The sequence below is a fragment of the Carlito syrichta genome, unplaced genomic scaffold, assembly GCF_000164805.1.
Source record: "Carlito syrichta isolate Samal-C Ts95f unplaced genomic scaffold, Tarsius_syrichta-2.0.1 Scaffold303739, whole genome shotgun sequence".
NCBI lineage: Eukaryota > Metazoa > Chordata > Mammalia > Primates > Tarsiidae > Carlito > Carlito syrichta.
The window spans coordinates 26,481-38,475 of NW_007247835.1; the positions used below are offsets into that span (position 1 = coordinate 26,481).

The 11,995-nt window shown below is 41.2% G+C and overlaps 1 protein-coding gene across 3 annotated transcripts in view; it reads right to left on the minus strand.

The window, feature by feature from the left end:
• Nucleotides 1–2,795: 2,795 nt before the first annotated feature.
• Nucleotides 2,796–11,995, minus strand: part of PERP (PERP, TP53 apoptosis effector) — a 15,998-nt gene continuing 6,798 nt past the window's right edge. For 2 of the 3 annotated variants that reach the window (XM_021712941.1, XM_021712942.1), the window contains exons 2-3: nt 8,384–8,524; nt 2,796–3,494 (exon numbers count right to left, since the gene is read on the minus strand). In XM_021712941.1, the coding sequence (XP_021568616.1) occupies nt 3,268–3,494; nt 8,384–8,524 (368 nt within the window). In that variant the 3' untranslated portion in view covers nt 2,796–3,267. The remainder of the gene's footprint in view (nt 3,495–8,383; nt 8,525–11,995) is intronic. The other variant, XM_008059164.1, reaches the window with a different exon arrangement.

Consider the following 11,995-nt stretch of genomic DNA (forward strand, 5'->3'; position numbering starts at 1 on the left):
CTCCACAGCTACTGTGTGTGATGAGTAAAAGATCTTCACAGATTACTTCTTTGTTACATTCAACAGTAAGTGGTACTTGGTACATCTGGCTACTTAAGACTGTGAGCGTGACATAATTGCTTAGAAGCCCAGAACTGCTTATTTAAAGGGTGGGGATTCTTAATGGAATTACAGAGGCAAAAACCACCTCAGCTTTACCATGGGAAATGTCATGCAAAGCATTGTTAGTTTCTAGGTGGTTTCTCAGTCCAGTTTGTTACTTGTCAGAATTCTCTGGAATTTTTCTTCTGTTTATGACATAAAGGAACCTGTCCTGATGAATCTAAACCAACAAGGGATGAAGGATCTCGGCCAAGGCATGTGGATTGCCTGAGCCCACGGATTCGAGACAAGCCCAGGCAACTTGGCGAGACCTCATCTCTACAATAAATACAAAACTTAGCCGGGCGTGGTAGCATGTGCCTATAGTTCCAGCTACTTGGAAGGCTGAGGTAGAAGGATCACCTGAGCCTAGCAGGTCGAGGCTATGGTGGCCGCAAGCATGCCACTGCACTCCGCCCTGGGCGACAGAGTGAGACTCCAACTCAAAAAAAAAAAAAAAAAAAAGGACGGAGGATCTGTATACTGGAACAAGTCTGAAAGAGGCCGGACATTTCAGCCAAAGAAATGGACATAGTGTATCTTTGTCACAAATATTTAAGCTTGAAATGCTTCTGTTAGATTAGCTCACTGGTCTCAGGAAGTTGCATTTTTTCCTAAATATAGTGCATTATAGATGGAAAAGGGAGAAAAATAAAGTTGGATGGGAAATAATTCAAAGACAAAAGCGCATGTTTTAGAGAAGTTTGTAATCTGAGTCATCTTCACGTATAACAGGAGACCAAGTTTCTTAATCTCTAGATATCCATTATCTTCTTGAATTAGCTGTGCTGTTAATTTAAAAGTCAGTATTCTTCACATTGTTAATTACCACTTCAAATTCTCTACCGGTCACAGAGTAGTTTTTTTTTTTTAATTTTTGATTTTGGTATAATCATCCAGACTATATTCCTTTATATTTATGAGAAACATTCACCTCGTGTTTTTAAAAGCATAGAGGAAACACACACTGCCCAAGGACCAACTGGCCAACAGAAGCACTGAGGAAACACATCTCTATCCTCTCACCCAGCCACTCTGCGCCTTTCTTCACGTTTACATACACTGTAGCAAAACTAACCTACAACCAATGGTGAAAAAGAACAACTATCAAATGGGAAAGTGGACACGGGGAAAGAAATGGAGACCACTACCCCCACTACCTAAATGGAAGAGGACCCCATGGCAAGGAGGCTGTGCAATAGGAGATGAGAGAAGAAACTTCAATTATACCACACAATCGTCCCCTGGGTGTCTGAACCTACCAGAAATCTCTCAGTCCACTTCTTTCGGTTGGCAGCACTGCAGAGATATTGTTTAATATCTGTGTACAGGGTATTGTTCATTGAGGAAAAAGCTTAGGTAGTAGACTATTAAGAGTACATTAATGTTCATAAAAAACAGGTCTGGGACAGTTAAAATGAACAAGACCCTTAAAACTGAGAAAGCACAACATTTCATTTTAGCCAATGTTCTTATTACCCATCAGGGCATTTTTAAAAATTCCTTTCTCCAGATTTGTAAGGCAAAAAAAATTACAAACTAGAAATAAGATTAGAAACCTGGTTTATTGAGAAAAATTCATAACGAAAGCTTCAGTTGCTTATTCTGCAACTTACAAAATAGCAAGTTGATATATAAAATGAGTTGGTTTTCATTATGTAAGTATAAACAATAAAAAACAATAATCCATTTGATATATCATAGGTATGCTATCCAAAGAAATTTATAACCCTGAATTCTCCAGTTGCCTGTTTTACATCAGACATTTTACATCTGTTTACCAAGGAAGACCAGGCTTTTAACCACATGTAGGTTTCTGCTTACAGGTGCAATCTAACAGAAGTCGTGTCTATATCATTAGATCCCAGTTAATCTTGAGATGAAAAACAGAAGCAAGTCATTTCTTCTCCTTAAGCTTAATGGCACTTTGGTGATAGAAATGACCCTCCTGATGCTCTCACAACTTAATTAGATCTATCAGTCATGATAAATTAGACTCAGACTGTCTAATTTCAGTTCAGTCTACTCTGGTTCTGAACATATAGACATGAAAGAGTACAGATCTATTAATACAGCATTTTCCCATACCCTAACCCTATAAAGAATTTTAATAGAGAAAATTTCATCTAAACATTTTGCTACTTAAGGTCTTACTACTGCAACAGGTTTTGGCCACGAAGCAATACGTTCCTAGATGACGTATCAAGCCAACGTGAAGCTTAGCAAAAAAGTAATTATTCGGGACATTAATTAGAAGTTTTCACAAACAATATGCATTTAAGAAACTACTTTGCTTCTTTACATAGTTGAAGGCTTGAAAAGATAAGGTTTCTTTTGCATTTCTTTTAGAATGTTTGATCTGACAATTTCTTTTTTGTTTGTTTTTTTGGGTTTTTTTGAGTCGGAGTTTCACTCTGTCGCCCAGACTGGAGTGCAGTGGCCGCTTCCGGCCACTGCAGCCTTGCCTGCTGGGCTCCGGCGATCCTTCCGCCTCAGCCTTCCGAGTAGCCAGAATTACGGGCATGTGCTACCACACCCGGCTGATTTTTTTTTTTTTTTTTTTTTGATTTATTGTAGAGATGAGGTCTCACTGCCCAGGCGGGTCTTGAACCCACGGGTTCAGGCAATCCACTCACCTCAGCCTCCCGAAGGCGTGGGATTACAGGCTGAGCCACCGAGCCCAGCTGATCTGACAATTTCTACCAATCAATATCTCCCTCTTCTCCTTAGCCCTTCATAGACTCAGGCCGTTCTATCTGGAAATAACAAAAACTTAATCCAGTTGTTAAATCTTGGAAGTATTCTCATTTTTACCGTAAAAAAGTGTTAAGTTGCATGTTCATATTCTCTTATAAATATAGTATGAATATTATGGACTGATATAAGGAAATAGTGGCATAGTACAAGTCGTTAGTGAAAAGAAACAAGTCTTACTTAACTCCACAAAACATACATAAAAGATGAATATGAAACTGTAACACATGTAAGAAACATTTTCTACCAAATGATTTTAGCATTTTGGACTAATTTCGTAAGAAAAACAGTGGCGCAAAATAGGTTCCAAGTTTCTTCCTCTGAAATCCATCTGGGCAGCAGGGATTTTCTTCTGCTCTCATCTCCCCCGCCTTAGGCGGAGCTGTAGAAATACCTGGGCTTGGCATTGCCCAGAAGGTCATCTTCGTAGTTGGGGAGGCAGCAGAAGAAGAAGGCACAGCCAATCAGGATAATCGTGGCCGCCCACCCGAAGCCATAGGCCCAGTTATAGATGTAAGTGACAGCAGGGTTGGCATGAAGGTTGAAGGTCTGTGTGTACTTCACCGGGTAGATGACCAGGGAGATGATCTGAAACACAGCTAAAGGGAAGGAAAAAAAATCCCAGAGTATGAATGCATGCACACAGGAAAGAATGAATGCAACTCTTTCTCCCTCAAAGTTTCTGCCTTTAAATAAGTGTTAAATCCATCTAAAATGTGCTAAAGCGGCGGGAGGAATCTAGTTAAGCACAGGCCAAAAGCATTCTTGACTGGTGTGTGTGTGTATGTAAGAGATCCCCGGCACTGAGCAGTATCATACACATATACCCAATATGTGAAACACAGACAGAAAACAGAATCACTCTATATGGTACATGTTTAAGCATTACATAGCCTAAAGTAAAAAGGGCAAAACTGTGGTGTACACTAGAAAGTCGGACAGTAAAGGACAGCTTATTCTTTCATTTTTGTATTTCCTGCGCCAAACATAAAGTGAATATGTTCAGTCATTCAATAAGTGAATAACTAAATGAAACAATGAACCAATATTAGGAATGATCAATGCGAAGAATCCCAGAAAAGCCTGCAGCGATGGGAATCTGAAGGGCGAACAGACATGGAAAGAGAGAGGGCAGGTGGAAGGGCATTCCGGGAGGAACAGAAAGAATAAAAGAGAATGGTCACAGCGTTTAAGGATATGGAAAGAAAAACGTATGTGAGGATTTCTAAGCTCTCTGGTATGAGTCACATTATTACAATTATTATTAATCATTGTCATAGCATTTTGTTTTATTTTTTGAGTTGGAGTCTCACTCTGTCACCCAGGCTGGAGGGCAGTGGCACGCTCCCGGCCACCACAGCCTTGACCTGCTGGGCTCCTGTGATCCTTCCACCTCAGCCTTCCAAATAGCTGGAACTACAGGCATGCGTGACCACATCCAGCTAATTCTTTTTTTTTTTTAATTGTAGAGACGAGGTCTTGCCAAGTTGCCCGGGTGGGTCTCGAACCTGTGGGCTCGGGCAATCCTCTCTCCTCGGCCTCCCAAAGTGCTGGGATTACAGGCTGAGCCACCGAGTCCAGTCTGTCATAGTATTTTAAGCTACTTTAAAATAAGATGCACTTTACTGAATCTACCTCATAGTCTTTTTAGTGAGCATGCAGACATTTATAAAGCTCTAATGAGCATACATACGTTGTGTTCTGCTTCTCTGATGACTTAAACCTGCATAGGTACATTGCCATGTCAAAGGGTATGAACAGATTTAAGCTCTTTTAACATTAGATACCACCCACTGTGAGGGGAATCAAGCTGGCTGTTCTCCCAGGAATGTATCAGGGAATCTATAATCCTCACCACCATTTTTTCTATCACCTTATTTTTCTTCTGCAAGCTACCCAGATACATCCTAAGGTATTTTTCTTTTTTCTTTTCTTTTCTTTTTTTTTAGAGTCGGAGTCTCACTCTGTTACCCAGACTGGAGTGCAGTAACACATACACAGTCACTGCTGCCTCGACCTGCTGGGCTCAGGTGATCCACCTCAGTCTTCCAAGTAGCAGGAACTACAGGTGTGTGCCACCACACCCGGCTAATATTTTTGATTTATTGCAGAGATGAGGTCTTGCCAAGTTGCCCAGGCTAGTCCCAAAACTGGGCTCAAGCAATCCTCTCGCCTCCGCCTCCCAAAGTGCTGTGATTACAGGCATAACCTACCACGCCCAGCTGAAGAGCAACCTTAATGCAGATCTTAGATAAATTATTTCTCTACTTCTTGTACATTTTAAAGAGTAAACTCTTACCAGTTATGCTTATCATTTACTGCCAAATATTGTGTAAGACACAAAAGTAATCCTTCTCTAAGCTAATTTTAAACTTTGCTAGTTATATCAAACACTGTTATTGATCCACTTTGCCTCATCACACATGAAGTTCTTATAATGGCTTGGATGATTTTCTCAAAACTTAAATTGTATTAGGGAGGGAGACAGAGCCGAAGGATGAAAAAGTCACCTATTGGTTACAATGTACACAGGTGGGGGTGGTGGGTATACTTAAAGCCCAGACTTCTTTGCCACTATACAATACAACCATGTAACCAAAAACTATTTGTACCCCCTAAAGCTACTGTAAAGGGAAAAAAAATCAGCATTCAATTTTAACCCAATAAAATGTATAAAATTAAAAATAATTAAGGCTGTGAAATATATTTTAAAAGCCAAATAGAACTGGGCGCAGTGGCTCACGTCTGTAATCCTAGCACTTTGGGAGGTGGGGGCGAGAAGATTGCCTGAGTCCAGGGGTCCTAGACCAACCTAGGCAATTTAGTGAGATCTCGTCTCTACAATAAATCAAAAAATTAGCCAGGTATGGTGATGCACGCCTGTGGTTCCAGCTACTCGAAAGGCTGAGGTGGAAGGATCACCTGAGCCCACCAGGTTGAGGTTGCAGTAGCCCTGAACATGCCACTCCACTCCAGCCTGGGTAGCAGAATGAGATTCCGACTCAAAAAAAAAAAAAAGCCAAATAGGACTTATTCAACATTATTACCACTAAAATGTATTGAGATTTCTAGACTTTTACTCTTCTATATGCTTTCTAAATTCTACTTGTCACACTTTTTAAAGATGAGGATGAGTATTTAATTACAAAATGAGAACACTGGGTAAAACAAGACTTTAAAGCTGTAAATCAGCTGACTAGAACTAATTTTCTGAACAACAATAACTCTGCTACACTTTGGATGGCCATTACTAGATCTTACTGGCCTTTTTTTTTGAGTCAGAGCCTCACTCTGTCGCCTAGGCTGGAGTGCAGTGGCATGCTCAGGGCCACCTCAGCCTCAACTTGCTGGGCTCAAGCAATCCTTTGCTTCAGCCTTCCAAGTAGCTGGAATTACAGGCATGTGCCACCACGCCCGGTTAATTTTTTTTCTTTATTGTAGATACAAGGTCTCGCCATGTTGTCCAGGTTGGTCTAGAACCCATGGGCTCAGGCAATTCTCTCACCTCAACCCAAAGTGCTGGAATTACAGGCATGAGCCACTGTGCCCAGCCAGATCTTACTGTTTTAATGCTAAGAGAAAGCAGTAGATTAAAGAGTTTTACCAGGATATTTTTGACTGTGGTAAAATATTCATAATATTTACAATTTTCATCATTTGTAAGTGTACAGTTCAGTGGCATTAAATAAATTCACAATGTTGTGTAACCATTGCCACTATCTATAACCAAAACTTTTTCATCATACACACAAAAACTCTGTATCTATTAAAAAATAACTCCCTCAGCTGGTCACAGTGACTCATGCCTGTAAACCCAGAACTTTGGGAGGCTAAGGTGGGAGGACTGCTTGAGCCCAGGAATTCTAGACCAGCCTAGACAACATAGCAAGACCTTATCTTCACAAAAAAAATTTTTTTAATTAGCTGGCACGGTGGCACATGCTTGTAGTCCCAGCTACTCAGGAGGCTGAGGTGGGAGGATGACCAGAGCCCAGGAGGTCAAAGTTGCAGTGAGCCATGATGGTCTCCTGGCTTCTGGCAACAGAGTGAGACTCTCAGCTCAAAAAAGCAAACAAAACCTCCCATTCCTCACTTCCTCCCAGCCCCGAGGTAACTGCTCTTCTACTTTCTGTCTCTGTAAATTGACCTACTCTAGGTAGCTCACGTAAATGGAATCATAATATTTGTCTATCTCTGCCTGGATTATTTCATTTCTCATAATCTTTTCAAGGTCCATCATGTTGTAGTATATATCACAATTTCCTTCCATTTGATGGCTAAATCATCGTTAATTACATGGCTATAGCACAATCTGCCCAATCATATGTTGATGGACACTTTGGTTGTTTGTACTTTTTGGCTATTGAGACTAGTACTGCTATGCACATGGCTTACAAGTATCTCTTCCAGTTCCAGGTTTTATTTTTTTTTGGATATATATCTAGGAGCAGTACTACTGGGTCATATGGTGTCTAGTAGGGTTGTTTTTTTTTTTAACTAATATTAATATCTTAGTGTATTTCTAGTGGGGACTTAAACAAGTATCTCCATCTCTTTTTTTTTTTTTGAAGTCATTGCCCAGGTAGGTGTGCAGTGGCATCGACCTGCTGGACTCCGGCGATCGTTCTGCCTTAGTCTTCCAAGTAGCCAGAACTACCGGTGCACACTACCATGCACGGCTAATTTTTGATTTATTGTAGAGATGAGGTCTTGTCAAGTTGCATGGGCTGGTCTTGAACCCGCGGGCTCAGGCAATCCACTCGCCTCGGCCTCCCAAAATGCTGGGATTACAGGCTGAGCCACCGAACCTGGCCTCCATCTCATTTTCTAAGACACGTGGAAGGAAGATATGTCAAATATCTTTCTTTGAGACAGTCGCATACATTTCAACTACAAGAAAACCAAGCAGAAGTGGAGATGGGATTCAACCAGGTTCTTCCTATCTTTTGTGACTCTACGTCATTCTTGATTTTTAAATGTTATTCAAAAAGCAAACTTTGAAAACATGAGGATCAGGGAGCAAACTTTATTTTTAATCCAGAGAAACTGTAATATGGATCGTGAAGAGGGCCGGGCTGTGCCTGCACTGGAGGTACTCTGAGCATCCCTGCTCCCCCTTCACCCTCACCTGTGCTGCCCAAGGCTCTATGAACTTAACTCTCCTAAGCTCAGGGAACCCGGCATGAAGTGGCCTTCCCTGGCTCATAGGTCATCATATGGACCCCCCTTTCTAGTCACAAGGCTTCTGACCTTTTTGTAAGACCATCTGCTCACTGGGATGGGAGCAGAGAACACTGTCAGAGGCACAGGAGGAAAGGGATCTTGGCTCTTAAAGTCCATCTCTCCTCTGTTACTTCCGCCCTTGGTGATACACTTTCCAAGAACAGACTAGAAACTGTAATTGTCACAGATCTACTTTGTGGAACTGACTGTTACTCTGTTGAGGCCCACTGAAGGTGTGAATGAAGAAATGCTGACACAGTCTTACCAGCCAGGGCAAGGAGGCCTCCAATCACTCTTAGGAAGACGAGCATCTGCGGCCCACAGAGGGCAAAGAAGGAGAGGATGAAACAGATGACCAGGATGATGAAGCCGCAGAAGAGCATGGCAGCGGCTGCTCTTCCCCACGCTGCAGGAACCAAAGAAACAGGAATTAACAAGACAGACATGCCACGCTGAAAAATGACTATTATGCATCGATAGGGCTTGGAGGCTTTTTTCCCTACTGGTTATATTTGGGTGAAGGGGCAATGTTTCTTTCTACAATACTTGAGCATCCCCATATTTCAAGAGAAGAACAGACAATTCATAGGTAGCTGATTGTTCAAATCTCCTCACGCATAACCCTTCTTCTGGAGGTCATAACCAATGTTTAGAATGTGCATCAGCTCACTGAATACTCACAACAACTGCTTACGATTAACACTGCCATCGTTTCTATTTAGAAATAAAGATACGCTTAGGCTTTGAGAGTCCAAATAACCTGCCCATAGCCACAGAGCTAGTGAGTGGTTTAGACAGAGTTTTGATTTCCAGTCCGTCTGAATCCAAAACATGACCTTTCTTTGAGATATATCATTTACTTACCAGAAAACTCACCCTTTTAAATTGTACAATTTAGTGGTTTTTTTTTAAACCATAGTCACAGGGTTGTGACTATAGCTAGCAATTCCAGAAATATTTTCATAACCCCCAAAAGACACCCTGTGCCTATCAGAAGTCACTCCCTATTTTCTCCTTCCTCCAGCTTCTGGTAATGACGAATCTATTTTCCATCTCCATAAATTTGCTGATGGTGAGCCAGGCGAGGTGGTGCATGCCTATAGTTCCAGCTACCTAGAAGGTTGAGGTGGAAGGATCGCCTAACCCCAGGAGGTCAAGGCTATTGTAGTTGTGAGCATGCCACTGCACTCTACCCTGGGCAACAGAATGAGACTTGGACTCAATCAATCGATAGATCAATCTCCTTTTCAATTTGTTGATTTCATTTCATACAAATACAAAAAAAATTTTCATACAAATACAAAAAAAGTGAAATCTCATTTCATACAAATGGAATCCTACACCATGTGGCCTTTTGTGGCTGGGTTCTTTCACTGAGTATAATACAACATGGGTCATCATGTTATAGCATGAGTCAGTACTTCATTCTTTTTTTTTTTTTTTTGAGTAGAATCTCACTCTGTCACCCAGGCTAGAGTGCAGTGGCATGCTCACAGCCACCACAGCCTAGACCTGCTGGGCTCAGGTGATCCTTCTGCCCAAGTCTTCCATGTAGCTGAAACCACAGGCATGTGCCACCATGCCTGGCTGATTTTTTTATTTTTATTGTAGAGACGAGGTCTCACCAAGTTGCTCAGGTAGTCCTCGAACCCCTGAGCTCAGGTAATCCTCTGGCCTTCGCCTCCCAAAATGCTGGGATTACAGATGTGAGCCATGGCACCCAGCACTACATTCTTCTTTATGGTCAGATAATATTCTATGGTATGGATATCCCGCCTTGTGTTTACCCATTTCTTCCTTCACGGAAGAACATGCACACTTAACCCATTAGTCTTTATTGCATTTGAAAAGGAGAGTCATGACTCATGTGTCCTCAGCCCTGCTGTTACTCTTAGTCTCAACACAGCAGGGAGGACAAGCTTCACTGTCACTTAATTCTAGGTCATTGGACTGGTCAACGCAAAGCAAAGATATGAGCTTTGGAGCTGGCTGAATCTCGTTTCTACCCTGCCTCAGCTGCCATTAATCACACGCCAGTTTCTGCATCTGTTAACCAAGGCTAAAAATGCCAACTGCAGGACGATAATGAGGATGTGGGCTCCTGTGCGAAAAGTATCTGTTGTTAACCTTCCAGCCCCCACTGCACAAAAAGTCCCTCCAGTGTCCCTGTGACTTTTCTCCAGGACCCCACATTTTCATTTTCTTTTACATTCGTAAGGTTCTCTGCACCACCCCATAAAGGTTGTTCCCGTGATCCAATGCATTTTCATCTCTTCATCTGTTGTAGACAAACCTGAGCTAAGGTTCCTGTTTCCCATCTCCAGCTCCCATGCTCCCTCCAGCACTTCCTCTAGATTCATGAATGACTGGGGCATAATAGATTGCCAAGGAGGAGAAACATGTTTATACTCTCAGACAAAAACATTTTCACACAAATTACTCCTTAGTAGCACTGGTCAGGATGAGTGGGCTGAGATCCTGGCACCTGATGGGGCCTAGTTTTCTATTGACAGTTTTATTACTTTCCTCCAAATCTTCTGGCTCCTCCTGTCTGACCAACGAGAGATTTTAGGGATAAGGTAAAATGGGACTGTTTTATTTTAAAATAGAAATGAACAAAGCCAAAATGTGAAATGTATCAAGGCTTTTTTCTCACTTGTGCCTTGTCCTTCAAGTAAGGTAACTTTTAAGAGAAGAGGGACCATGCTTTGGAAAGAACATTAATCAGAACTTCTTAAAATAAAGTCCATAGAACACGATGTCAAAATGAGCAGTAGTGCTTATTAAAAATATGTCGATTCCTGTGCCTTCCTCGGCCTACTGAATCAGAACCTGAGGGGTTGTAACCAGAATTTACATTTCAGTAGCATTTCTTATATCCGTACCTAAGTTGGAGAACTAAGATAGATTCCTTATAAAACTACCATAAGGAGCATATATAACTTTCACTGTGTGATTCCTCACTGTCCATTTCTACAGATTTTTAAGGCCCATAAAACTGACAACCATTCAGTTCAATGAAATCCAATCACTAAAGTCAAATAAACACAAACTTATTTTTTCTTTTATGAGCTCACAAGTTGGAATCTATGCAGTGAAAGGCAACGTATCCATATACATATATAGAGAAATGCCACAAATGAAAACAAACTACATAGCTGGGTATGAATTTTCAATAAAAACAAGAAACACTTGGACAACTCCCTCAGGTCCTCTCCCACTGTGGGAGCTTTTCTGTCCTCTTAACAAACCCTGCTTTCAAAAAATAAATAAGTACAATACTGTTTTCTAAAAAAAAAAAAGCAAAAAAAAACAGGAAAAACTCTCTAACAAGGAACAGAGACTGATAACCAAACTTTTACAATCACAGACTAAGGTTTCAGAAGTCTAGCAAAGTAAATTGCACATAATTTCTGTAAAGAGTAATACTAATAGTTTTACCTATTTATTGAGAAAAATTAACACCAACAGATTATTATTATTACTTCATCGACCATTATAGTTGTAGTATAATTTATGCTTAGTTTCAGATATTTGGAAGGAATTAAATAAAAGCAGTGGTAAGTCAATTCCCCTAACCTAAAACCAACGGATTAACATAAATATAAAGACAGATCATTTTAAGAACTTTTCCTACGCTATTTAAAAACAACTCAGTTGGCCAGGCACAGTGGCTCAAGCTTGTAACCCCACTACTTTGGGAGGCTGAGGCAAGAGGATTGCCTAAGCCCAAGGGTTCGAGACCAGGTTGAGCAACATGGCGAAATCTCACCTCTACAGTACATCAAAAAATTAGCCAGGCATGGTAGCACGTGCCTCTAGTTCCAGCTAGTTGGAAGGCTAAGGCAGAAGGATCGCCGGAGCCCAGCAGGTCGAG